Raw genomic sequence first — 26,405 nt, 5'->3', positions numbered from 1 at the left:
AAGCCGCACTAGGAGGAGGTCCACTAGTTAATTTCTTAAGCATGGAAGACATTTCTGTCATTTGGTTTTGTAGCTCATCCACCGTTTTCTTCTTCTCGGCATCATATGCCAAGAGTCTAGATTTCATCTCTTTAACCGAAAGGTTAGAGTCGTCATCTAAACCCTCGAAGAGTTTATCCATCTCACTCTTAAGGCGGTGAAGCCCTTAATAAGAGTCCAGGCTCTGATACCAATTGAAAGTATAGAGATGGTAAACCTAGGGGGGTGAATAGGTTTCTACAAGTTTTAATTCTTTCTTTGCAATATTAGGCTTTGCGGAATATAAAGGTGAGCCTAATGCAAACTAGGTGAAGCAACCTATATGAGGATACAACTAACTCGAGCACGAAGGCTCTCACAGAGCGATTAAATCACAAGTAAGGAGTTCGGTTATAGATAACCGATAGCACGCGGAGACGAGGATGTATTCCTGTGTTCCCTTGCTTTGCAACAAGGTACGTCACGTTTGGAGGGGTGGAGGTCCCACGAAGGATTCCCCACGCCACGAAGGCTCACCCTATTCTCCGGAGCCTATCCCACGAAGGAATAGCTCACTCACTTGTGGTAGACTTTGAGGTAGCCTCCAAACCTTCACAATCTTGCCCGGAGCAAATCCACAGCCCGGATGCTTCCGGACTCCTCTTGCCCACCTAGGGTTTCCAAGGAACCCTAGGAAGCAAGCTTCTCGATGAATACAAGGGGGAATGAGATTTGGCTTGGTAGAACAAGTGGATCGGGTCCTCCTCTAACGATTCCCCGGAGGGATTTGAGTTTGGGTGGAGGAGGAGGTAGATCTGAGGCTTTTGGTGTTTCTAGCAATGGAGTAAGAGAGAGAGAGAGCTCAAGAACAGCTTGTAGTGTAGTGCCTAACTGTTCAGAGGTAGGAGAAGGCCTATTTATAGTGTTCTTCGAAATATGGCCGTTGGTCACTTGCCACCTCAGCTTTTCTCTCGACAAACCCGGTTTACCGGATCACAGACCGGACTGCCCGGTGGTGAGGCCGGTCGGACCGGGCCAGTGACCGGATTCCCTTTGCGTCGTCCTGAAGCTCCTCCGGTTGGCGCCCGGTTGGCGACCGGTCGACCGGGCCGCACGCCGGAAGCTCCGGTTGGTAGGCCGGTTGACCGGTCGGCAACCGGATATGTTGGTTCCTCGTATGGAGCCCGGTTGGCGGCCGGTCGACCGGGCCGTGCGCCGGACTCGCCCCGGTTGGCGACCGGTTGGCCGGGCAGCACGCCGGACTGGCCGGTCTGTAGTCCGGTTGGACCGGGCTGCAGACCGGATTTCTGCTGTAGACCCCTTTTCGATTGTTGTTGAAGTGGGGGTCTCCTTTAGCCTTCTTGTTCCTTTGATACACCATTTATGCCTCTTTGCCTAATACCTAAGATTATCCTTATAAACATGTTAGGCCAAATACTCTAGCACGGTGTCATTGTTACCAAAATAATGGATAAGGGTAAAATACCCTTACAACCCGGGAGCAACTACCAAACCAAACGAGAGTCCAGGAGACGCCGACACTCCTCAGCGACGCCTCCAAGGAGCGGCACGACACCCGCTGCCGTCGTTCTCGCCGGACCAAAAAATTAGGTTGGACTTTCATCTGTAGCATCGCTTGTCACTGCGCCTCCGAGGTTTGGACCCCATTGTCTATGTAGTTTCGCAGCCCCACCACCGCACCTTCTTATCATCGTGTTTGCAAAGCCATCGACTCCGACCCGACTGCTCGAGCTAGCAGCGCCACCCTCGACAGAGCACAACAACAAACTCCCCACAACCTCCAACGAGTGGCAGGACGTCTGCGCCGGCACACCCACTCCAGGCGACAGCCAACCGACGGCCCAGCCCTCAAAAGCCCATGTTTGGCCCTAGAAGGAATAGATCAAGCCGACGGACCTCCAACTCCCACACTGGTACCACCGCGAGGCCTTGCTACTCGTCCCCAACATAGGGGCAGGCGGCCAATGCACCAGGGCATTCCACCCTGGCCAGGCATCCTCCGCGCCGCCGCCCCCAAAACGAGATCTTGCACCGTCACCTCTAGACCGCACCGCTGCACACCCCCCTGCTCCCCTCGTTGATGTCTTCCATGCCGAGATCAACAGCTCCTCCTCGCGGTCTGTCATGCGTCGGCGACGTCCTCTGAGACCCCGCGTTGTCGACTACTCCACGCAACCACCTCGCAACTCCGGTGACGTCTCGCCTCCGCGTGAAGGGGGGCCGTATGAGGTGCACCTCCACCACCCACCGCCTTCGATGGTCGAGTGAGGCCGCCACCGCTGGCATCGACGGCGGGGCCGGGGGGAGCAGGTCGGCGTTGCCTCTGGCTTCTAAGCTTGGGGCCTCCGGAGCCGCGAGCGGCCCGTGAGAGGGGGGGGGGGGACTGGTGAATGATTCGTTGGTTCAAGACTTCAAGTCTGCCTCACCAAGTTATGCAAGTCATATAAAGGCTGACAAAAATGAAGAACATATGGGAGCGGCGAAGGATTTTCCCTAGGTGGAGCTGGTGTTTTGGGTCATAGGTAAGCTATCATGGAAATTACATGAAAAAAAAATATGTTAAAAATTAAGAAAATCAAAATATAATTTCACTTGTACATCATGATATTCTGTGCTTTCACATAAATTTCTGGAAAAATCATTTTATGCCGCCTATGCAAAAATACAAAAAAAAAATATCACAAGAATAGTGATGTTGCAGCATCAAATTTTCTTTTTGCTTGGAACACAAAAGATGTTCTTTCTCCAGAAAATTGGTGTCCAAACATAGAACATAAAAATGTATGTGGAAAATTGTTTTAAATATTTAAAAATATATTTTCATATAGCGGGTTCATATGCAGCCGTAAGGGCATCTCCAACGCGGCGACCCATCCCGCGCCCGCGCGTCCGGATGGATCCTGCCGGACAAAAACCCGGCCCAACGCGTCGACGCACCGCAAATACGGATGGCCGCGGCGTCCGGAACGACGCAAACCCGGCCCAAATCTGGGCTAGGTTTGCGTGGCCGCGGATGGCACGCGGCGTCCGGTCGCGTCCGGGCGCTTGGCTGCTCGTCTCCCTTGGGTCCACCTGTCGGTGACCGGGGAGGCTATTAAATGTGGACTGGAGGGGATCTGTCCCTCCAGTCCAGTCCCCACTCCACTCCCCGAGCGCAACCGCCGCCATGGCCCCGAAGCGACGGTTCGCTCCCGGAGCCAATGACGACGAGGCCAGCAGCAGTCGGCGTCCGCCGCTGGTGCTGCGGGCCCGAGGGAACCGCGGAGGCCTCCACATCGGAGAGGCCGCCCGCGGAGGCGCGGCATTGGCGCAACCGCCGCCGCTGCTGCTCGAGCCGAAGCCGGAGTCCTCGGAGGAGGACCCCGACCTCCGCGCCGCTCTGCTCATCTCGACGGCGGAGGAGGAAGCGAAATGGCCGCACCTTCAAGCGGCCATTCGCACCTCCGCGATGGAGGAAGAGGCCCGGCAGGCGGTGGAGGAAGCCGAGGCCTGGGAGTTGTACGCCCAGGCCCGCCAGGCGCGACGGGAGGAGGAGGAAGCGGCGCGGCGGGAGGAGGCCAGGCGCCGCGCGGAGGAGGAGCGGCGCGAGGAGCAGCGGCGGCAGGAGGCCATGCGCCGCGCGGAGGAGGAGCGGCGCCAGAAGGCCAGGCGCCGCGCCTGGCAGGAGAGGGAGCAGCGCCTCAGGGAGGAGGCGCAGCTCCGTGCTGCCGCGCTGCCGCTTCCTCGGGTGGCTCTGGACCCCCATTACGCATGGGAGGAGGCTCTGTGGTCTCTGTGGCCGGAGTCCCCGCCGCGGTCGAGCCACAACAGTGCCTCGCCGCCCGGGGATATCGTCGACGCCGAAGCCGACGACGCCCACACGGACTAGGCGGCGCACTAGCGGCCACCGCGTCGTCGACCAAACCCTAACATAGGGTTTTTAGTTTAAATATAAAGCCCATATAGATGGCTTCTTTTGTTAGTTATTTGCCCAAAATAGGGCTATGTACAAATTTGCCCAAAATAGGACATATGCTTAATCAAATTTCGTTTAAATTTGCATTTTGAATTTATATTTTATATTTGTTAGAATATGCGCTGCGTCCGCGCGTTGGGCGCAGCGTGCGACCAAACGGATACGCGGATGCGGGCCGCTGTCCGGGTGTCCACTCGGCCACCCAAACAGTCGAAAATGGATGGCTCAGCGCGTTCGTTTAGGTCGCTCGGTTGGAGATACCCTAAGTCGATCTAAATTTCGAGCGGCAGGTAGCTCTCTTTTGACGGATATGACCTCTATAGGGTGTCTGTCGGCTGGTCGTCGCACGTCCCAGTGTGGATGGCCGGGCAGCTCGTGCGGCGCGCGCAGAGCGCGCTGGCCACCATGTGCCGCCGTTCTCGCTCTCGTGCTAGTGCGCGTCCATCCGTTCCTGCTTCACAACAAACTCGATATCGCACCGGCCGGCCAACTTGGTTACTGTACGACCTCGGTGCTCCACCTGATTGGGGATATGGCCAGTTCTGGTATACTACTTCAATTCGGTCGGAAACATTGCAGGAGAACAAGCGTGAGTGGGGCCTGGCCAGCGTATGAACTCTGAAGCAATGTCCATGCATAAATTTGGACACAAGTGTTGCAACCTCACCTGAAACTTTTTCTTTTGAATTTTGCCACGATCTACTAATTGGGAAGAGTTTTACCACAAGATTGTACGTGGCATACAAGAAAAGAAAAGGGGATTACTCTCATGGCATCAATTCGCCCAGCCGCTTAGCACCTGCGGATACCCACAAGCAGGCTTCCTTCTTAATTTGATTTAAATTACCACGTGAGGTGTATATTTGTTGCGGAAGACCCTATCATTATATTCACTCCAAAGCTTTCATGCAACGAGTAAAGTTAGCTATGCAAAAGCCTTCCGGTTTAGTGTTCCACCGAAAGTCAAATTGCATGCCCCATTGAGTTGGGTTCAAATCGGCAATGGAAAGCCAAACCTTAATGCGTTACCACACATGAATGGTAAACCGGCAATCAACAAACAGATAGCGGACCGACTCTATTGTTTGTTTGCAAAGAGGGCATAAATCGCAATTAGGTCAGAAATTAGGTCAACCACGCTTTTGTAAGCGGCCTGTCGTCTGAACTCTATTTTGTGTGACAAACCGAGCGAAGAACTTGGCCTTAGAAGGGGCCCAAACCTTCCACACCATCTTGTACATGCATAATAAGTAGACCCAAGATATTGCATCTCATAAGTTAACTTGGCCGAGTATAGATCATTCTTGCGGTAATGCGCGGCTACCACAAAACAAATCGAGCCAGAGCACACAGCCAACCTCCCACCTCAAACTTCCAACGCGCCCGTCTGCCACTGGCCCTGCCATCGCCCCAGGCGAAAATTGAGTCGCGCCACCATCCATCGTCGCCTGGACACACCACCCCTGAATCTGTCAGACACTTGCAGTCAGCCATCTTGCGTGGATTAAACTAACCATATCAGAACACGTTGAAAATCTCCCTAACTAATGAATATAGCGGTTCTCCTGCTGTTACTCAAACAAACAAAAAAAAATACACATGTCGACCTGGTGAAACATAGAATCTAATCTCCAGATAAGCACCGCAGACAACAGCACTCGAAGCCAAAGCCTTCAGCCAAAATCTTCTGCCGGGCATTGACATCCATGCTTGCATCAATGTAGCAGATGCGCAGCTCCTCACCTAAGACGGATGCAACACAACAGTATCAAGATAATGGTAGTCTGCTCATCACTGTTTTTTGCTTTCACCTTTTTTTTTTTTTTTGCTTTTTACCGTTGACAAGGGAACAATGGTTAGATAGGTACTGCCAACTTATCTATACCTTCATCAATATCACGAAGGGTCTTCAGTTTAGCGTCTGCATTTTGCATCCAAACTATGTGAGTATTTGGATCTGCAAGTCAGCATGAAAATAATGTGAATTATTTAGATGTGAATTTGAAAAGAAAAGACAAGTGATATTCATGAAGTACAAAGTTTGCTACTCCCTCCGATTCAAATTAATTGACTTCACTTTGTCTAGGTACGGATATACTTAGTCAACAAACACATCTGGGTACATCCATATCTAAATAAAATAAAGTCAACTAATTTGGATCGGAGGGAGTACTTCTTTCTTGATCTCAATTGCTTAAACACCCAAAGATGCCAACAAAAACTTAATACATTTAGGCATGGAGAAAAAATATATAAAGATCAAATTCATTATGGATATAATGTGGAGCTGCCGAGTACTGAAATAATGTTGAAAACTCAGACAGCAATAAACATTTACTGTACATCTAAAATATCATAAGGAAATGCGGTAACCAAATCCTTGCTTCCAAAGAAGAAACACTGAAACCATTAAATATTGAGCTCTTTATTTTCCGTCTAAATTAAAATGTGAAGAGCCATACCACAGCCATAATTCTAGAACACAAGGGAAGCCTATACATAACATTTGTAGCTAATGAACATGTGAAGAGCCATACCACAGTCATGATTGTAGAACGAGGGGAGCATATACACAGCATTGCCAACTGATGCATCGCATGCTACTGAGGCTATCGCTGATGATAGAAGATCCTCATATGAATTTGCAACCAACTCAATACGGAATGCATTTACGCGTATTCTTGCAAGTACATTGATGTACCATTGTTTGGTGAAAACTACTATTGTCAAAGAAAATGAACTGTGAATATAAATTCATGTATGTTGGCATTCAGCTTTTGGTCAAGATAACTAGATTAAGAGAGAAGAACTCCAGGAAAACAGGATGACAGATGGTGCTAAAATAAGATATAAAGGATACAAGCGGCGAGTTCTTCCTGAAACCCTGCCTTCCTAAAAGTGGAATCCAGCAATTCAAACTCCTCCTCCATCTATGATATTCCAATTGTCCATGTAAGCACCCAACCATATAACATCATAGAGCAAGAAAACGTGAATGCCATGTGAATTTGTTCTAAGATGATAACAGTTACAGAAGCGAGGCTGATCTGCATGAAGGATAAGAATAACTAAACACCATTCTCGAGAGAGAAAAGAACTCAACCGTTAAGAAAAGCTACCTCGGAAATCATACCCTGATGCAAACGGGCTGGCTGAAGAATGTCAAGACAGTCTGCGCCAACAGCTCCTGATATAACCATGCAAGCTAGCCGCTTGACCATGTATGGGTACTTAAGACCACGCGAACTTCAAAGCAAACAGTAATAGAAAATGCTCAAATTACAATTGCATGTATAGAGAAATGGCAATGCCATAACAGTAACAAATCAAATGTAAGGGAAATCAGGAGGTGCGCATCAACATCGATGAAATGTGGGAGTACCAACATACCTGCAGCGATCGTCTAACAAAGACCAATCCAAATTCTTTTCAATGCCATGGAATCCCTAAACAGGAACAAAACCACACATCTTGTCAGCTACTTGAAAGAAAAAATAGCTTCTTCCAAAAAAGGAGAAGTAGGAATTATGTACGATGAAAAAATCACAAACTCTTAAGAATCCTAGGATGCCATCTATGCTCGTACTAGGTATCATACACTATCCTTACTGAAACTGCACAGATGAATAGGATTACCAAGTACCAACCCACTAACACCTACTGAATCTTGATGCTTGAGCGCTGGTACACTGAAAAGATTGTAAGAAACGTGTTTACTAGGGAGTGATTACAAGCAAGATCTACGCGAAACGGTGCAAAGGCGTCCACACCTTAGCATGTTCTCGGCACGCGTCGCTGCAGAAGTAGCAGCCCCCGCTGGAGTCGCCGCCCTTCCCCGGCTTCCTTCTGAGGCAGCTGTAGCACACCTGAGACCAGTCCGAACTAGTTTATTCCACTCGTCTCAAATATGAAGCCCTGCTATTGTCTTGGGGGAGAGGTGGTGGGCAGAAGCAAGTGAAGGGGAGCTCACCTCGTGGAGGAGGGGGCGGGACGGATGGGAGACGAGGGGCTGCGCGGAGTGAAGGACCTCTCCGGCGGCGATAGGGCGGGTAGCGAAGACTCCCCGGCCGGCTGAGTCCGTCAAGGCTACGCGGATCGGCAGTGGGCGGTGGGCGGCGGTGGAGAGGAGGCGCCGGAGGAGGGACATGAGGAGCGGAGAGAAGAGAGCTCAGCCGTTGATCTGGTTGCCGCGCGCGACGGAGAGCGGCGGCCTCGATCGCTTGGATGGTCGGATCAATTACGCGCCCTGTTTTGTTGCATGGTCCACGATCGATGACGGAAACGCGTGCGCATCTGCGAGAGTGCGGCTCATTCTCTCCCTCGCGGACAAGGTCAACGCGAGCCTCCAACACCACGCACGCCAGCCTGGATCCGAATTAATTGTGCCTTTCCTCTTCATTAATTTTCTTCCTTCCCTCGCATCACGTAACGCCAGCCTGGATCGAATCAATTGCTTGCTTGCGCGTGCGTGCGATACTGCGCTAAAACAGCTTGCAAATTTTTCCAATAAGATTCCCTTCCGTTCGGGAAAGACAAAGCATACCTACGTTTTTTCTTTTTTTTTAGAACCGTTTTTTTCTTCTTCTTCTTCTCAACAGAAAATAAGCAGCCAACTCACGGTGCAGCTACCTGGCACGCCAAACAGCGTATACAAACGGGCGCATGTATCGAATTAACCAAACCAACAACAACGTCTACTCCAGGGAGTATGAAATAACGAATGAATACGTATTTGCTTACAAAAAAAACTTACTCCTTTTTCTGAGACGACTCCGGTGGTGGTGGTGCCCGACCATCGAAGATGGGCGGGAGGAGAGCCGCAACCCGGTGGCCAGTCCTTCGCGTGGAGGGTGGCGGTTTGGGGTCACGGGGGCGGCGCCATCTGCACGTGCACTCGAGGTGGAGAAGGGAGGCGAGGCGGCAGAGCTAGCCGTGGCGGCGCGGTGGTGCGGCCAGGCGAGACAAGGGGTGACGGCGACATCTTTGCGGGGCAAGCCAATCTGAATGCGTTCTGGGCTGGCCACGAGCGTTGGGCATCAGGATTCCGGGGCGGCGCTCAGGCTCCTCAAGCTGTAGGTGGAGCCCTGGTGGCCAGGGGCGGAGCTGTATTGGTTGACCCTGATGCATGTGCATCAGGGTAAAAAGAAAGTTTTAGTGCTACTTGTGAGCTTAGTAATGCAAATGCATCAGGTTGTACCGAGAAAAGTGCATCACGGAGAAGAAAATGCAAGTACCAAGGTTGCAAGTTTGTTTGTGCATCAGGGAATTTCTCCCTCCACCTCCGCCCCTGCTGGTGGCGGCGGCGTGACTAGGCCCAGGCTCCAACCCGTGCCTCTGCCTTCTGATGATCTGATCTATGTCTGGCAGCCAAGCGCTCTTTGCTCGGCTTTTTATCGGTTCCTCTCCTCCTCGGCCGCAGATCGGTGGCGTCGGGGCTGCTGGTGCAGTTTTCAATAAAGTTGCCTGTCCTAGGATTTCTCTTGTACAAAGATGGAGACCTTCCTAAGGCCAGTCCTTCTTGATCTGGCCAGAGTGTTGAGTTCCGGAAGGCTCCACTGCTGAATGTCTTATGCCTGGAGTTTCTTGATCGGTGGTATTCGGTCGTGCGCACCCATACTTTTATTCCGAGCGTTTGGTTGTGAAGGGAGCGGCACGAAGCTCTATTCTGTGTTGCCATCACATGACATTCTGATCCATGGTGAAATCAGAGGCGGAAAATATCATCAAGGTTGGAGTGGAGGACTAACAATGGAGGTTCGAGTCTTTGTGCTGTTGATGGATTTGCTTGGTGTTCTAGGTTTCGCAGCAACAATATGCAAGTGGGGGTGGCGGCACAAGTGAAGTTCAGAATCTTAGACTATCTTTCCCTTCTTAAAGGCGTTGCTTTTGGATAGCCTAGAGTTTAGGTGTTATCGGTGGATGTATTGTTGCTACTAAAGCTAGAATACCGTAGAGGGACTTCGATTTTCTTAGTTTTTTTTTGGATGTGCATCCATACTGCCGTGGCTGCAGAGGTTAGATGTAATTGATATCTCTCGATATTTCGATATTAATATGTTCCCTTTATCAAAAAAAAAATTGCTCCAGCAGGATAAGCAAAACCATGGAAACTTTAAGATACTTCTTTAGCTAGTCAATACCAGTACGTAGATTGTCAACCTAGTTAGTAGTATTACACAGTTTCCATGGTTTTTCTAATTTTATGATTTTCCTATCCTGTGAATGAAAAAGGATCCCTGATTCGTTACTGGTGAATTTTTCAATGCAGGAAGGGATTATGAGATTATCGGCGACAGCCACCGAGATCAAGGGCCAGAACACCACCCTTCATAACAGATACCTCCAACTCTTGCATAGGTTTGGTATCCCGAATGCGGGAATCGAGACGAATGCTCGGTCTCCGGAGAGGAGCAGCCAGTGCGCGTGTGTGCATCTTCGGCCGTGTATGTTTCCATTGCCGTGTCGCAGTTTCATCGTCTCCTTGCTGGCTGCCAGATCCAACTATTTAACTGTCTTTCTTCCAGGGATGGCGGTTCCATCGTTGAAGAGGTTCCTATGGACAAGGACTTTGCAGCTCTCAGGCAAATTGAAGAGGTTGGCACTCCGTTTGTTTATTTCTCCCCCTTCATCTGCACTCTGCATACTTCATTGCTGTTGAATTTGCAATGCAGGATGTGATAACACGATTCTCCGCGAACCTGGACCAGATCAAGGGCCACAACACCATCCTTCATAAGAAAATCCGCCACCTCGTGGGCAGGTGCATTTTAAATCGTGCCATATCGGAGGAGAATGCCCGTTCCGTGCAATCTTCTTTTGATAAACGGTACTCAGACGTTCTCGCTGAGTGTAAGAAGTTGAAGAAGGAAGTCAAGGAACTACGCGCCCAGCCACCGATGAGTGTGGTCAGCGACAAGGCTGGTCGGTGTGATTGCAAGCTGTGATCGTGAAAGTTTTCGACGGGAAGTGGAGTTGCAAGCTGAACATGCGCAATATTTCGAGACGAAGTACTTGAAAGTTCGCATAGAGTGCGATAAGTTGAAGAAGGAAGTCGAGTGTCTCCGCTCCCGGCGAGCCAACTATTGCGACATCGGGGAGACCAGGGTGTGCTAATTGCAGCCAGAATTTTGCAATCGATGAAAAGTTGAATTTGGCTTTGTTGTGCAATATAGCAAGACCTGTTCCTCCTTTGCCTTCGTCTTTTGGCATAATTGCTTTGTCTTCAGTATTGACTCCTGAATGCTTCGTATATTTCTGACGGTTTTCGAATTATGTACAACTTTTGTAATATTGGTCAAACTAGTTTTGACCAGGGTTTGTGTAGGGTGGTTGAATTTTTTTGGTTGGTCCAAATTGTGTTGTGTGGTCCAAATGTGATGTATCATCACACCACCCCCAGGTTTTGTTAATGTCATTCTGATACATGCTTCATAGAAGGAACATACATTTTTTCCGTTAGGGCATGACAATTTTGAAAAATTGATACAAAAATGGGAAGAGAGAATGGTAACATCATTTTCCATGTAATGTCCCTGTGCCAAATTTTGGTTCATTTTAAGAATATAAAGTGACAAATTACTCGAGGAAGCTAGTTGGAGTAGACGGGCATGACCGGATTGGCATAGGGGATTTATTTTTTGAAGGACTAGAAAAATTGCATGTGCGTTGCAACAGGAGACACAAAAACTCGAACGCTCATCCGTGATGACACTACTCCTATATGCCATCATCGATGAAGGTGATAACATGATTGTGAGGCTCTTGCCCACCGTACGGACATAACAGGGCCAGGAACAATGTGTTTTGACTTTTTGTAATCATCGTCTTTTGTTAACTTGTGATTCGTTGTAATTCACATAATGAACACATATTTAGAATATTTTGATGTAATATTCCATAACGTATGCACTACTTTGACATTATACGCTGAAAAGGAGCACACTAATGTCTTATGGAACTTTTCATAGATTTATCTAAATTTGGATGTATGTGCCTAGCTACATAGTTTTTAGATACATCTAAATTTTAACAAATCTAAAACAACTTTTGTGGGAACGAGGGAAGTACCACGGTGAATGTATTTTTTTTAGCCAAAAGAAGATAGAAACCCAAGTTGTGGCTGTGGCAAATCCAGGTTGAAATCGACATTACTCCCTTCAGGCAATGGTAATATTGTGCAACTAAAGCTCTTAAATCAGTCCTGCACGTAAGATTCTGCTGCACCCTACACTGCCACTATTTGTTTCAGGAATTGCATAGTATGTAGTTAATGAGCATACCGATAAATGGTGGGTGCTTCTGAATTTTTATTTTTTTCGATAAAGGATGCTTTCATTACTTTTATAAGCAATTACATCCAGCCTCTGCATAACCAGGATGCACACAGCCGTTTATGTTGTCTCAGGTTCGAAAATGATAAAACAAAAACTAGGCGAGATACACATCAAGATGAAACAAATAACGCCTAAGAAGTAGGTGGGGCATCTATCCATAGACTATGCTGCCACCCATGTTGGGAAAAAGTATCCCTCGCCGTAGCCTCCAACCGTGTACAGACCTCCGTAAACAGGTCTCGGTTCTCCACTCGCTGAAGAGGTAACCACGAACGGAGAATACCCGTACATCCGTAGATGACCTGCAACAAAGAGCAATTCATATCATTAAAAATCTTGTCATTTGTACATAGCCAAAGCGCCCAGATAACTGCTAGCGCCCCCACCCTAAGAAGCAACTTAAACCTTGAATCAACACCATGGAGCCAATTACCAAAGACATTGGCAACACTAGTCGGAGGATACAGGGTAGACGCTACTTGGATGACTGACCATATAGATCTCGCGAACTGGCACTGGAAGAACAAGTGCTTGATTGTTTTGTCCTGTTGACACAAAACACATCGAGTACTCCCATGCCAATTACGCTTAACAAGATTGTCTTTGGTGAGGATTACCCCTCGACGAAGATACCATCCAAAAATTTTATTTTTTAATGGTATCTTCATCTTCCAAATCTTTTTATTATTATCAACTGGTAGATCAGAAAGAAGGATCGCGTTGTAGAAAGATTTCACAGAGAAAGCACCGTTGGCATGAAGGTTCCATCTAAATTCGTCCGGTTCGTCCGATAAATGAATATCCCCGAGCCGTTGAATTAAGGTATTCCATGTCGCAAGTCTTTGTCCAAGTAAAACCCGTCTGAACGTCACATTCGGGGGTGAGGTAGCCATTACGGTAGAAATGGTATCACCTTGACGACGAGCAATCCTATAAAGAGCTGGATACTGTTCACTTAGGGGTGCGTTGTCAAGCCAAGCATCTTCCCAGAAACGTATTTGTGCTCCATTTCTGATTGAGAAAGTGCCATGGCGAAAAAATTCATTTTTAGTCGCCATTAGCCCGGCCAGAAGTGAGAATCCCCTGGTTTCCAAACCATTTGGGATAATGTCTTCGAACTGATATACTTTCGCCGAAGGATAGTCTGCCAAGTCCCATCCTCAGTGAGGAGCTTAAACAGCCATTTTCATCCCATTTTCGTCTGAATTTTTATGAAGCTTATGAAGCAGATAGTTACAACAGACACCACACCATACCATCTACACCTAGCATCACATTCATCCCAAGGGACTCGGTATTTTTTATTGCAAATAGCCGGTTCATCACACCACCCCCAGGTTTTGTTAATGTCATTCTGATACATGCTTCATAGAAGGAACATACATTTTTTCCGTTAGGGAATGACAATTTTGAAAAATTGAAACAAAAATGGGAAGAGAGAATGGTAACATCATTTTCCATGTAATGTCCCTGTGCCAAATTTTGGTTCATTTTAAGAATATAAAGTGACAAATTACTCGAGGAAACTAGTTGGAGTAGACGGGCATGACCGGATTGGCATAGGGGATTTATTTTTTGAAGGATGTTATTTTTCATGGACAATATCTGACACAAATAATAAAATGTTAAGCTCTCATATCTATAATATCTAAATTGGATCAACCCACTAAAGGAATTTCTCTTGACATGCAAGCCATCCACCTCATCTAGCATCTCCAATCAATCCTAGCCTGCCACGTCATACGGCTCTGCCACATCATCTCTAATGTCATATTTTCTTCTTCTCCATGCATGTACTCTTTTGATGCAGCGTCCTGGCCGCATTCATCTTCATTGTCTCCATTCCGTTTCATTTCCTTCGTTGACCCATTCATGCAACAAATGCAGAGCCGACTGTTGGTTTCTCTTCTCTCTACATCTTCTCCACTGAATCCCCTCCTCTTCGTCTTTTTTTGCGTTCCCAAACAATTATTTGTGCCTAACTCGCTATTCTGTAAAGAAAGCTCGCCACTTAATACCAACCAGGCTTGATGCCTCCACTTCTGCCTCCTGCTATGCCCAGCCATTTATCTCCATATTTCCCACATCATGTATCTCAGCCGATTAAGCATCATCGACTTGCAACTGCGCTATGAGTAACACCCAACACCCTGTTTGTTCACCTTCTCCCCTCTTATATAAAATTGACGCCTCAAGTCGCCCTCCCCCACCATACTCCAAGACGGGTCATCATCATCATCTCTCTGTCTCTCTCTGAATTTACATTTTCTTCTTGTGTTTTACAGGGGAAAACTTGATCTGGAGATTAGGAGTTTACCGTCTTGGAAGCTTTACCTGCAGATTGAGGTTTGGAGAACAATCTCAGTCTAAGAGTTCTGGATCTGGTTGGGACCATCCGCTGATACCTCTCATTTTCCTATAGTTTTCTCCTCCTTGATACTTTTCAAAGGCTTCTGTTCTGGTTTGTGCCACCGATGTTGGCTAGATAAGCTAATTCGTTTACATTCTGTCATTTCAGATTCACCCAATGGTCCAGAAAGCAAAAAAAAATTCTTGATGGAGTATTGGTATGTTCAGAGTAGAAATACTTCTTAAGCTCTATATATATAGATGATAACGAAGCATGAGCTGTTAATTCTGGATGCCGAACGAAATTATAACAGTCAGGTACCTGAACTGTCATGACTTTCTATTCATTCATGATAATTATAAAATGATATTTTGTACTGAAATGATTATAGTTGGCGGTGGAAGCATGTAATAATATACTCCAATTTTTGTCACCATCCTTGAGTAATACAAAGATTGGTTGTGCTCAGTTTAAGAACTAGGCATAAGTGCAACTCACAATTTTTATATGTGCCATTCTATTCTTATATGTGCATCTGATCTTTTTGACCTGATCGATTTGCAATGGCTGAAGTTCAAAAATATCTCAGGGGTTGAAAGAACAAATATTATAGGCAGTGGTACAATTTTTTGGGAGGTTTAAGTACTACAAAAATACCTTTATTTTATTGTCAATGTTGCCATACGGAACACTTCATAGCTTACATTTTAGAGTGCTCCATTGTCCAAATATATATTTATGTTTTTCTTTTGGCAGGAATCACAAATTGTGATGAGATTTGTATTTGCCCAAATTCTTTCTCTATAGAAGTATTGTCCACAAAAAAGTATGGCTGGGTAGTGTTGTATATGCATTCGCCATTACAACGGTACATATTCCATGCGAAAGGCTGTTTATTTTTGTTCATATGTATGATGTATCCTCTAATAGTTCATTTGACTACCTTTTATTTTATATCAAACAATTATCTACAATATACACAAGCATTCTGCAGCAACGCGCAGGGTATCATCTAGTTTTTCTGAATGATTGTGAATTACTTATGACGTTTGGTAGTATTGGTATACATGAGCCCCGCATGAAGTTAAATGGTCCAAGAAAAAAAGGTTTCGTACACCTTTCTCAGAAAGTGGAAAATCGAGTACATGCACGACTTCACGCGTCCACAACTCGATACAGAGAGTCAGAGGCTATAAAATAATCGGCCTCATCGTCTCTCGCTCGTCCTCTCCCCTCTCCCACACTGTGAAAAACCCCCATCAACTCACCGCACTTTCGAGGCATCGACTTCCTCGTTTCCAACCGCAGCAGCATGAAGACAGGTCTTGCATACGAGGCGGAGCAATCGGCGGCCGCTCGCGCAGAGGATGCCTCTGCGGTAGTGGCCGTCGCGGCGGGTGAGGCTTCACCGGGCACCCAGGCCGCTCGTCTCCTCTGCTTGTCTGATTCTTCGACCTCGGTCGAAACGGGCGTCCTAGCCGTCGAGGAGAAGGTGGATAGCAACGCCGTTGCTCCCGCCGAAGATCTGCAAGGCATTGCAGGCCACCACGGCGAGGTCTTCCTAGACCCGGTGCTGGACGCGAACCTCGACCCCTTTGACGATTTCGGCCCAAACGTTCAGTTCCAGGAGGATGTCGAGGGTGACGACGAGGAGGTACTGCTCTTTTGCCGAAACTGTCCCGATCCTCTTTGTGTCATATTACTATTCACGTGGTTTGCACGAACCTGGTTCTTGATTGATTTGATCTCCTACCTTGTTCTTGTAGACGTACTTGATTCTACGGTTCGTACGATCAGATTCTAGTTTAATTTCGACTAATCTGCCATGTAGTTGTCTTGATTAGTCATATAATTAATTTATGTGTTCATACTTTGTGGACTTGCAATTGTTGTGGCATATGTTCATTGCTGTTCATAGGGTTTTCTCGTGATTTAGTATGATTTCTTCTGCCATTTACTTGTTCTACACATTTACTTTTAGGGTTTCTAAGGTTTGCTTATGATAGGGCAGTATTTATTCGATCTGTCATTAAACACCTGATTATTATGTACTTTATAATTCACAGGAATATTCTGATGACATGGACGACAACAAGGAGCGCAGGGACCAGAAGAGCCGATACGTTCTGAAGCGGCTGAAGGGTGGTGAAATTTGTTTCCGCATGCGCGGGGAGCTATTTTGCCCATTATGTGGCAAAATCCTCCAGAAGGACATCCGCAGCCTGATCCAGCATGCGACGGGTGTAGGCCTAAGTACATCGGGGAAGCACCGCCCTGCAACCAAGGCCAAGCACGCAGCATATAGCCTCTTCCTCCAGAATTACGTCTTGCCTAGCTTGTTCCCGGTCAACGCCCCTGCTGCTGGCCCTCATGCTCCTGGTCCTGTTTAAAGTTCATATGTGTAATCTTATTCCCTTTGGAAGTTCGGCATTAAACTCTACTAGTACAACCGTGGTGGTCTTGTGATGTAGTACTCTTTTGATGCATTTGTGATGTAGTACTGTGATGTAGTAGTACTTTTTTTGAACTGGTATAGTACTATCTAAGAAAAGTACTCCCTTCGATTCACATTCATTTTGCACCAAGAAATATGGATCGGAGTGAGGGAGTAAATTAAACATGCCATCTCGTGTATGAAGCTTGACATATCGATCAGGTTGGCTAGAATGACAATACAATGCTGCTCATTAGGCAAATGCATGCCATGTAAAGAAGTCTATACCGACATTAAAAAAAAAGACTACATTGGGGATGAGAGTCAATTGGGGCATCTACAATACAGAAAATCTTGCTCGTAGCTGATTTTATCTAAGAGGGTTTTACTCACATTACATGTGCCACTTTCCTTGTCTGCAAAACAAGTTCCAATAAAGGAAGAGGAAAGAAGAGGGCATTGTGGGCGAGATTGAACACCTTTTTTATGTGTTAAGCTGAGGCCTCGTTTAGCTGAGGATTTCGACTTAGGCCTAACAGCTCAGCACACCCACAAATAAATCTCCTTGCGCGCACCACTGTCAGCAAAAATAACAAAATTAGCACGCAAGATTAAGAACGAAGTGAATTTAAGTAACTTGGTTAGCTTTTCAAGAAATATATTCAGAGAAAGAGCACACATGTTCGGCTAATCGTAAGAGAAGAACAATAAATCTAAGGCACCCCACTTCATCGGAAGAAGGGGCGCGACAACGCATGGATTCATACCTTGAGTCGACGCTGGCTCGTAGAAGGGCGGCCGCGCCTCGAGGATGCCGGCGACGTCTCCACCTCGGTATCACATGTGATTGCTTCTCGACGGGCGGTGCGCCGCGCCATGTAGAAGATCTATCAAAAGAGGAGAGCCCGATGACGCTACCGACGCCTCAACCTTGATAGCACCGGCATGTTGCTCCGCACTGAGATGCGCCACATGCTAGATTTAGCGGATATGCCAATTTCACAGATATGTCATGATCGTTGTAACAAATTTCAACGTGATGATGATTTGATCTTGCACTCGGCCTTGAACATAAGTACTAGTACAGTCTCACAATTTTTTTTATCATTATACTTTGCGTGATTTAGCGGATGCGCCATTTTTAGAGATATGTCATGATCTTTGTAACAAATTTCAACGTGATGATGATTTGATCCTGCACTCGGCCTTGAACATAAGTACTAGTACAGTCTCACAATTTTTTTATCATTATACTTTGCGAGATTTAGCGGATGCGCCAAATTCAGAGATAGATCATGATCATGGTAACACACTTTTCAATGTAATGATGATTAGATGTTGCACTCGACCTTGAACATAAGTACTAGTACGGTCTCACAATTTTGTATCATTATACTTTGCAAGTTTTAGCGGATGCGCCCATTTTCAGAGGTAGATCATGATCATGGTAACAAATTTTCAACGTGATGATGATTTGATGTTGCACTCGGCCTAGAAGAGAAGTACTAGTACGGTCTCGCAATTCTTTTTATCATTATACTTTGCAAGATCTAGCGGATACACTAATTTCAGAGATAGATCATGATCATGGGAGTGACCGATATTCAAGGTGATGATGATTTGATTTTGCACTCGGCCTTGAACAGAGGTACTAGTACGGTCTCACAATTTTTTTATCATTATAGTTGGACCTTAGCCAAATTCAAAATCTCATAGCGGCAAAACTTCCCGCCCACAAAATACAAAAATTTCACACGCTTCCAAATTCCCATTCTACCCCTGTGGAGATGACAGCAAAGTCGGTTGGTGGGGGGTATGCCCGTCATTTTTTCGATCACCACCTCCCTAGCCCGGAAACCCTCCCAAAAAAAATTCATTTCCCTCAGACCACCCACCGGAACTTCCCAAGTCCCTCTCTCTTCCACCTCCACGACCACCGCACCGGAACATCCCCGCCGGACTTCCCTGGCCTACCCGAGGACTCGCGATCCTCGTCATCCGGCTGCCTGCCGGAGCCGCTTCATCGATGCCGTCATCAACCGGACCGGATCATCCCCGCCGAACCTCGAAACCATATGCTCATCCAGCAGTCTACTGCAGTCGCTTCAGCTGCGGTATCGTCCACCCCACCGGAGCCGCTTCGCCGGATCCGTCGTCCACCGCATCGGATCTTGCTCACTGATATGTCTCAAACGTATCTATAATTTCTTATGTTCCATGCTAACTTTGTGACAATACTCATATGTTTTATATATACTTTATATCATTTTGATGCATTTTCCGGCACTAACCTATTAACAAGATGCCGAAGTGCCAGTTCCTGTTTTCTGTTGTTTTTGGTTTCAGAAATCCTACACGGGAAATATTCTCGGAATTGGACGAAAAAAAAGCCGAACCTTCTATTTTACCGAGACGGACCCAAAACATCGAAGGAGAGTCGGAGGCGGCCAGCAGGGGGCCCACACCACAGGGCGTCGCGGCTAGGCCCCCTGGCGCGCCAGCCTATGGGGGGGCCACCCCCTGGCTCCTCCGAGGCCGCCCTTCCGCCTATATATGCTCCCAGATGAGAAAACCCTAACACGATCGACGATATTCCACAAAGAGTTCCGTAGCCGCCGCCATCGCGAAACTCCGTTTCGGGGGACAAAAGTCTCTGTTCCGGCACGCCGTCGGGACGGGGAATTGCCCCCGGAGTCATCTCCATCGACACTACCGCCATCTTCATCGCCGTTGCTGTCTCCCATGATGAGGAGGGAGTAGTTCTCCCCCGAGGCTAAGGGCTCTACTGGTAGCTATGTGGTTCATCTCTCTCTCCCATGGTGTGATCTTTATGTGATCATGAGCTTTGTATCACTATTAATCTATGTGCTACTCTAGTGATGTTATTAAAGTAGTCTATTCCTCCTCCATGATGTAAAGGTGACAGTGTGTGCATCATGTAGTACTTGGCGTAGGTTATGATTGTAATCTCTTGTAGATTATGAAGTTAACAATTACTATGATAGTATTGATGCGATCTATTCCCCCTTTCATAGCTATTGGTGATAGTGTGTATGCTATGTTAGTACTCGGTCTAAATTGCAACGGTCTATTATGCACTCTAGAGGTTACTTTAATATGAACTCCGGACGTTGTGGAGCTTGTTTACTCCGGCTTGAGGTGTGCTTTTATAGCCCTACACAATGAATGGTGTTTGTTATCCAACAAGAGAGTGTTTGAAGTAGCACAAGTGAAGAGAAGTTATTTATTTATGTGATCATTGTTGAGAGTGTCCACTAGTGAAAGTATGATCCCTAGGCCTTGTTTCTAAGCATTGAAACACCGTTTCCAACAAGTTACGTTACATGTTTGCTTGCTGCCATCTTTATTTCAGATTGCAATTACTACTTACCATCATCCATATTACTTGTATTTCACTATCTCTTCGCCGAACTAGTGCACCTATACATCTGACAAGTGTATTAGGTGTGTTGGGGACACAAGAGACTTCTTGTATCTTAATTGCAGGGTTGCTTGAGAGGGATATCTTTGACCTCTACCTCCCCGAGTTCGATAAACCTTGGGTGATTCACTTAAGGGAAACTTGTTGCTGTTCTACAAACCTCTACTCTTGGAGGCCCAACACTGTCTACGAGGAATAGAAGCGTGCGTAGACATCAAGCTATTTTACGGCACCGTTGTCGGGGAGGTAAGGTAAACGGTATTCACATCCTCCGACTACTAAGCTATTTCTTAGCACTATTGCCGGTGTGTGAGTGCTCGAAGCTATTTCCTTTAGATCCTGCAATTGCATCTTTTTGTTTCTTGTTTTTATTTTTCACTAGTTAGGCATAATGGAAAACAACAAAAAAATTAGTGAGCTTTGTAATCTTTTTCCTGAGCTAAGACATGAATGGTTTGATGCGAAAATTAAAAACCTATGGAACCTTATCCGCATGATAGTAGCAATGTTATTAGTATGAATCCAATTACTGCTAATGCTATGGAAAAGTCTAAGCTTGGGGAAGCTAGTTCTTATGATCTTTTTAGCTTCCCATCTTTAGGGGAGAAAATTTGCTCTGATAATACTTTCTCTCCCATATGTGATAACTCTAATGATGCTTGTGATATTTTAAATCCACCTGCTGAAAGTATCCCTTTCAAGATACCTATGAAAATTGTTGAACTTGCTATGAACAATTGCTATTTTGGAGATGGGACTGTCCATCCTAGTGATCATTTACTCTTTATACATGAATTATGCGAGTTGTTCGAGAATGCAGGTATTTCAAAGGACCAAGTTAAGAGGAAGCTATTCGCTATATCTCTGAAGGGCAGAGCTGCAGAATGGTATAAGATGCTGAAGAATGGTCGATCTATTGGTTGGGAGGAAATTGTACCTCTCTTTAATTCTAAATTTTATCCTCCTCATGAAGTGCATGTTGATAGGAATTACATTTATAACTTTTATCCTCGTGATGGAGAGAGTATTTCCCAAGCATGGGGGAGATTGAAGTCACTAATGCTCAAATGTCCCATTCATGAGCTCCCCCGTAATGTTATTATTTATAATTTTTATGCAAGGCTTTCAGGACACCACAAGGACTATCTAGATGCCTGTTTGGAGGGATCTTTCACAAGCAAAGAGGTTGAAGCTAGATGGGACCTTCTTGATCGGATTCAGGAGAATACTGAAGATTGGGAGAACGACAAAGGTAAAGAACCAGGTATAAACTATGAATATGAATGCATTAAGTCTTTCATTGAAACTACTGATTTTCAAGAGCTTAGTGCTAAATATGGTCTTGATCCTCAAATTATGGTCGATTGCTATAGAGCCTTTGCTTCTCATATTAATGTTCCTAAAGAAAATTGGTACATGTATCATGAACCTTTTAAAGACACTTGCATGGAAAATGAAATTGTTGTTAATGATTGCAATGAACATGCTCAAACTTCTGAGAATGCTATTTCCTATAAGGATGTTAATTTTTGTGGAGTTCATAGACCTTGTGAAAAGAATAAAATTGAAGAAGAATATTGTATCCATCACAGGAATGAAAAAACTAGAAAGTGGTCTAGGGCTCTAGATGATCTTGGTGAAAAAGTTTGTGCCCTCTATCCTTTTATTTGTGAACTTTGTCATAGAGTGGGTCATTTTAATTTTCAATGCTCCTCTGATGCGTGCAGTCGACACGTCCGTTGGGAACCCCAAGAGGAAGGTATGATGCGCACAGTAGCAAGTTTTCCCTCAGAAAGAAACCAAGGTTTATCGAACCAGGAGGAGCCAAGAAGCACGTTTGAAGGTTGATGGCGGAGGAGTGTAGTGCGGCGCAACACCAGGGATTCCGACGCCAACGTGGAACCTGCACAACACAATCACAGAACTTTGCCCCAACGTAACAGCGAGGTTGTCAATCTCATCGGCTTGCTGTAAACAAAGGATTAGATGTATAGTGTGGATGATGATGGTTGTTTGCGAAGAACAGTAAAGACAATTGCAGTAGATTGTATTTCAGATGTAAAGAATAGGACCGGGGTCCACAGTTCACTAGCGGTGTCTCTCCCATAAGATAGCAGATATTGGGTGAACAAATTATAGTTGGGCAATTGACAAATAAAGAAGGCATAACAATGCACATACATATATCATGATGAGTACTATGAGATTTAATCAGGGTATTACGACAAAGTACATAGACCGCTATCCAGCATGCATCTATGCCTAAAAAGTCCACCTTCAGGTTATCATCCGAACCCCCTCCAGTATTAAGTTGTAAAAAACAGACAATTGCATTAAGTATGCTGCGTAATGTAATCAACACAAATATCCTTAGACAAAGCATCGATGTTTTATCCCTAGTGGCAACAGCACATCCACAACCTTAGAACTTTCCGTCACCGTCCCGCATTTAATGGAGGCATGAACCCACTATCGAGCATAAATACTCCCTCTTGGAGTCACAAGTATCAACTTGGCCGAGCCTCTACTAGCAACGGAGAGCATGCAAGAACATAAATAACATATATGATAGATTGATAATCAACTTGACATAGTATTCAATATTCATCGGATCCCAACAAACACAACATGTAGGATTACAAATAGATGATCTTGATCATGATAGGCAGCTCACAAGATCTAACATGATAGCACAACGGGGAGAAGACGACCATCTAGCTACTGCTAGGGACCCATGGTCCAGGGGTGAACTACTCACACATCGATCCGGAGGCGATCATGGCGATGAAGAGACCTCCGGGAGATGATTCCCCTCTCCGGCAGGGTGCCGGAGGCGATCTCCTGAATCTCCCGAGATGGGATTGGCGGCGGCGGCGTCTCTGGAAGGTTTTCCGTATCGTGGCTCTCGGTACTGGGGGTTTCGCGACGGAGGCTTTAAGTAGGCGGAAGGGAAAGTCAGGGGGCCACACGAGGGCCCCACACGCCAGGGCCGCGCGGCCAAGGGCCAGGCCGCGCCGCCCTGTTGTGGCGGCGCCTCGTGGCCCCACTTCCTTTCCCCCTCGGTCTTCTGGAAGCTTCGTGCAAAAATAGGACCCTGGGCGTTGATTTCGTCCAATTCCGAGAATATTTCCTTACTAGGATTTCGAAACCAAAAACAGCGGAAAACGACAAGAATCGACTCTTCGGCATCTCGTCAATAGGTTAGTGCCGGAAAATGCATAATAATGACATATAATGTGTATAAAACATGTGAGTATCATCATAAAAGTAGCATGGAACATAAGAAATTATAGATACGTTTGGGACGTATCAAGCATCCCCAAGCTTAGTTCCTACTCGCCCTCGAGTAGGTAAACGATAACAAAGATAATTTCTGAAGTGACATGCTATCATAATCTTGATCATACTATTGTAAAGCATATGAGATGAATGCAGCGATTCGAAGCAATGATGAAGATAATGAGTAAACTAATGAATCATATAGCAAAGACTTTTCATGAATAATACTTTCAAGACAAGCATCAATAAGACTTGCATAAGAGTTACTCATAAAGCAATAGATTCGAAGTAAAGGCATTGAAGCAACACAAAGGAAGATAAAGTTTCAGCGGTTGCTTTCAACTTCAACATGTATATCTCATGGATAATTGTCAACACAAAGTAATATAACAAGTGCAATAAGTAAACATGTAAGAATCAATGCACACAGTTGATACAAGTGTTTGCTTCGGGATAGAAAGAATAGGCAAACTGACTCAACAATAAAGTAAAAGATAGGCCCTTCGCGAGAGGGAAGCATTGATTACTATATTTGTGCTAGAGCTTTTCATTTTGAAAACAAGAAACAATTTTGCCAACGGTAGTAATAAAGCATATGTGTTATGTATAAGACATCTTATAAGTTGCAAGCCTCATGCATAGTATACTAATAGTGCTCGCACCTTGTCCTAATTAGCTTGGGTTAACACGGATTATCATTGCATAGCATATGTTTCAACCAAGTGTCACAAAGGGGTACCTCTATGCCGCCTATACAAAGGTCTAAGGAGAAAGCTCGCATTGGATTTCTCGCTTTTGATTATTCTCAACTTAGACATCCATACCGGGACAACATAGACAACGAGATAATGGACTCCTCTTTAATGCATAAGCATTCAACAACAGATTAATATTCTCATAAGAGATTGAGGATTAGCTGTCCACACTGAAACTTCTACCATGAATCATGGCTTTAGTTAGCGGCCCAATGTTCTTCTCTAACAGTATGCATACTCAAACCATTTGATTGTGAAAACCGCCCTTACTTCAGACAAGACGAACATGCATAGCAACTCACATGATATTCAACAAAGGTAAAGTTGGTGGCATCCCCAGAAACATGGTTACCGCACAACAAGCAACTTACTAAGAAATAAGACACATAAGTACATATTCTTCACCACGATAGTTTTTAAGCTATTTTGTCCCATGAGCTATATATTGCAAAGGTAAAGAATGGAATTTTAAAGGTAGCACTCAAGTAATGTACTTTGGAATGGCGGAGAAATACCATGTGGTGGGTAGGTATGGTGGACACAAATGGCATGGTTATTGGCTCAAGGATTTGGATGCACGAGAAGAATTCCTCTTAATACAAGGCTAGGCTAGCAAGGTTGTTTGAAGCAAACTCAAGTATAAAAGGTGCAGCAAAGCTCACATATGAACATATTGTAACTATTATAAGACTTTACATTGTCTCCTTGTTGTTCAAACACCTCAACCGAGAAAATATCTAGACTCTAGAGATCAATCATGCAAACCAAATTTTAACAAGCTCTATGTAGTTATTCATTAATGAGTACAAGGTACATGATGCAAGAGCTTAAACAAGATCTATATGAGCACAACAATTGCCAAGTATCACATTATTCAAGACATTAGACCATTTTACCTCATGCGGCATTTTCCGTTTCCAACCATATAACAATGAATGAAGTAGTTCAAATTTCGCAATGAACATTAAAGATGAAGCTAAGAACACATGTGTTCATACGAAACAGCGGAGCGTGTCTCTCTCCCAAACAAAGAATGCTAGGATCCGATTTATCCAAACAAAAACAAAAATAAAAACAAACAGACGCTCCAAGTAAAGCACATAAGATGTGACGAAATAAAAATATAGTTTCACTAGAGGAACCTGATAAGTTGTCGATGAAGAAGGGATGCCTTGGGCATCCCCAAGCTTAGACGCTTGAGTCTTCTTAAAATATGCAGGGATGAACCGCGGGGGCATCCCCAAGCTTTGACTTTTCACTCTTCTTGATCATATTGTATCATCCCCCTCTCTTGACCCTTGAAAACTTCCTCCACACCAAACTCGAAACAATCTCATTAGAGGGTCAGTGCATAATTCATATATTCAGAGGTGACATAATCATTCTTAACACTTCGGACATTGCACAAAGCTACTGAAAGTTAATGGAACAAAGAAATCCATCTAACATAGCAAAAGAGGCAATGCGAAATAAAAGGCAGAATCTATCAAAACAGAACAGTTCGTAAAGACGAATTTTAAAGTGGCACCAGACTTTCTCAGATGAAATGCCCAAATTGAATGAAAGTTGCGGACATATCTGAGGATCACGCACGTAAATTGGCAGATTTTTCTGAGCTACCTACAGAGAGGCAGGTCGAAATTCGTGACAGCAAGAAATCTGTATCTGCGCGAGCAATCCAAATCTAGTATTGGCTTTACTATCAAAGACTTTACTTGGCACAACAATGCAATAAAATAAAGATAAGGAGAGGTTGCTACAGTAGTAAACAACTTCCAAGACTCAAATATAAAATAAAGTGCGAAGTAAAATAATGGG

At 45.4% G+C, this 26,405-nt stretch overlaps 1 protein-coding gene across 1 annotated transcript; it reads right to left on the bottom strand.

Annotated features, from left to right (window-relative positions):
- Nucleotides 1-5,289: 5,289 nt before the first annotated feature.
- On the bottom strand, nucleotides 5,290-8,141 carry LOC124683631 (histone-lysine N-methyltransferase ATXR4-like). The gene is made up of 9 exons (XM_047218112.1): nucleotides 7,965-8,141; nucleotides 7,765-7,860; nucleotides 7,385-7,440; nucleotides 7,114-7,240; nucleotides 6,855-6,924; nucleotides 6,532-6,711; nucleotides 5,880-5,951; nucleotides 5,602-5,737; nucleotides 5,290-5,463 (listed from the first exon to the last, which is right to left on the bottom strand). Exons 1-8 carry the CDS (start codon nucleotides 8,139-8,141, stop codon nucleotides 5,619-5,621), a joined length of 897 nt encoding a protein of 298 aa, XP_047074068.1. The 3' UTR covers nucleotides 5,290-5,463; nucleotides 5,602-5,618.
- Between the last annotated feature and the right edge of the window lie 18,264 nt (nucleotides 8,142-26,405).

Source organism: Lolium rigidum, chromosome 1 (genome assembly GCF_022539505.1).
Source record: "Lolium rigidum isolate FL_2022 chromosome 1, APGP_CSIRO_Lrig_0.1, whole genome shotgun sequence".
NCBI lineage: Eukaryota > Viridiplantae > Streptophyta > Magnoliopsida > Poales > Poaceae > Lolium > Lolium rigidum.
Note: the sequence above shows the minus strand (reverse complement) of the source record. Positions and strands in the feature narration are given on the sequence as shown.

What these genes read in the sequence shown, in the direction of transcription:
- LOC124683631 (XM_047218112.1), bottom strand. Translation starts at nt 8,141, where the DNA reads ATGTCCCTCCTCCGGCGCCTCCTCTCCACCGCCGCCCACCGCCCACTG. An exon ending in TTGTTAGACGATCGCTGCAG is followed by an intron (nt 7,241 to 7,384) that starts GTATGTTGGTAC and finishes TTTGCTTTGAAG; the next exon opens with TTCGCGTGGTCTTAAGTACC. An exon ending in GTTCTACAATCATGACTGTG is followed by an intron (nt 5,952 to 6,531) that starts GTATGGCTCTTC and finishes GCTGACTTGCAG; the next exon opens with ATCCAAATACTCACATAGTT.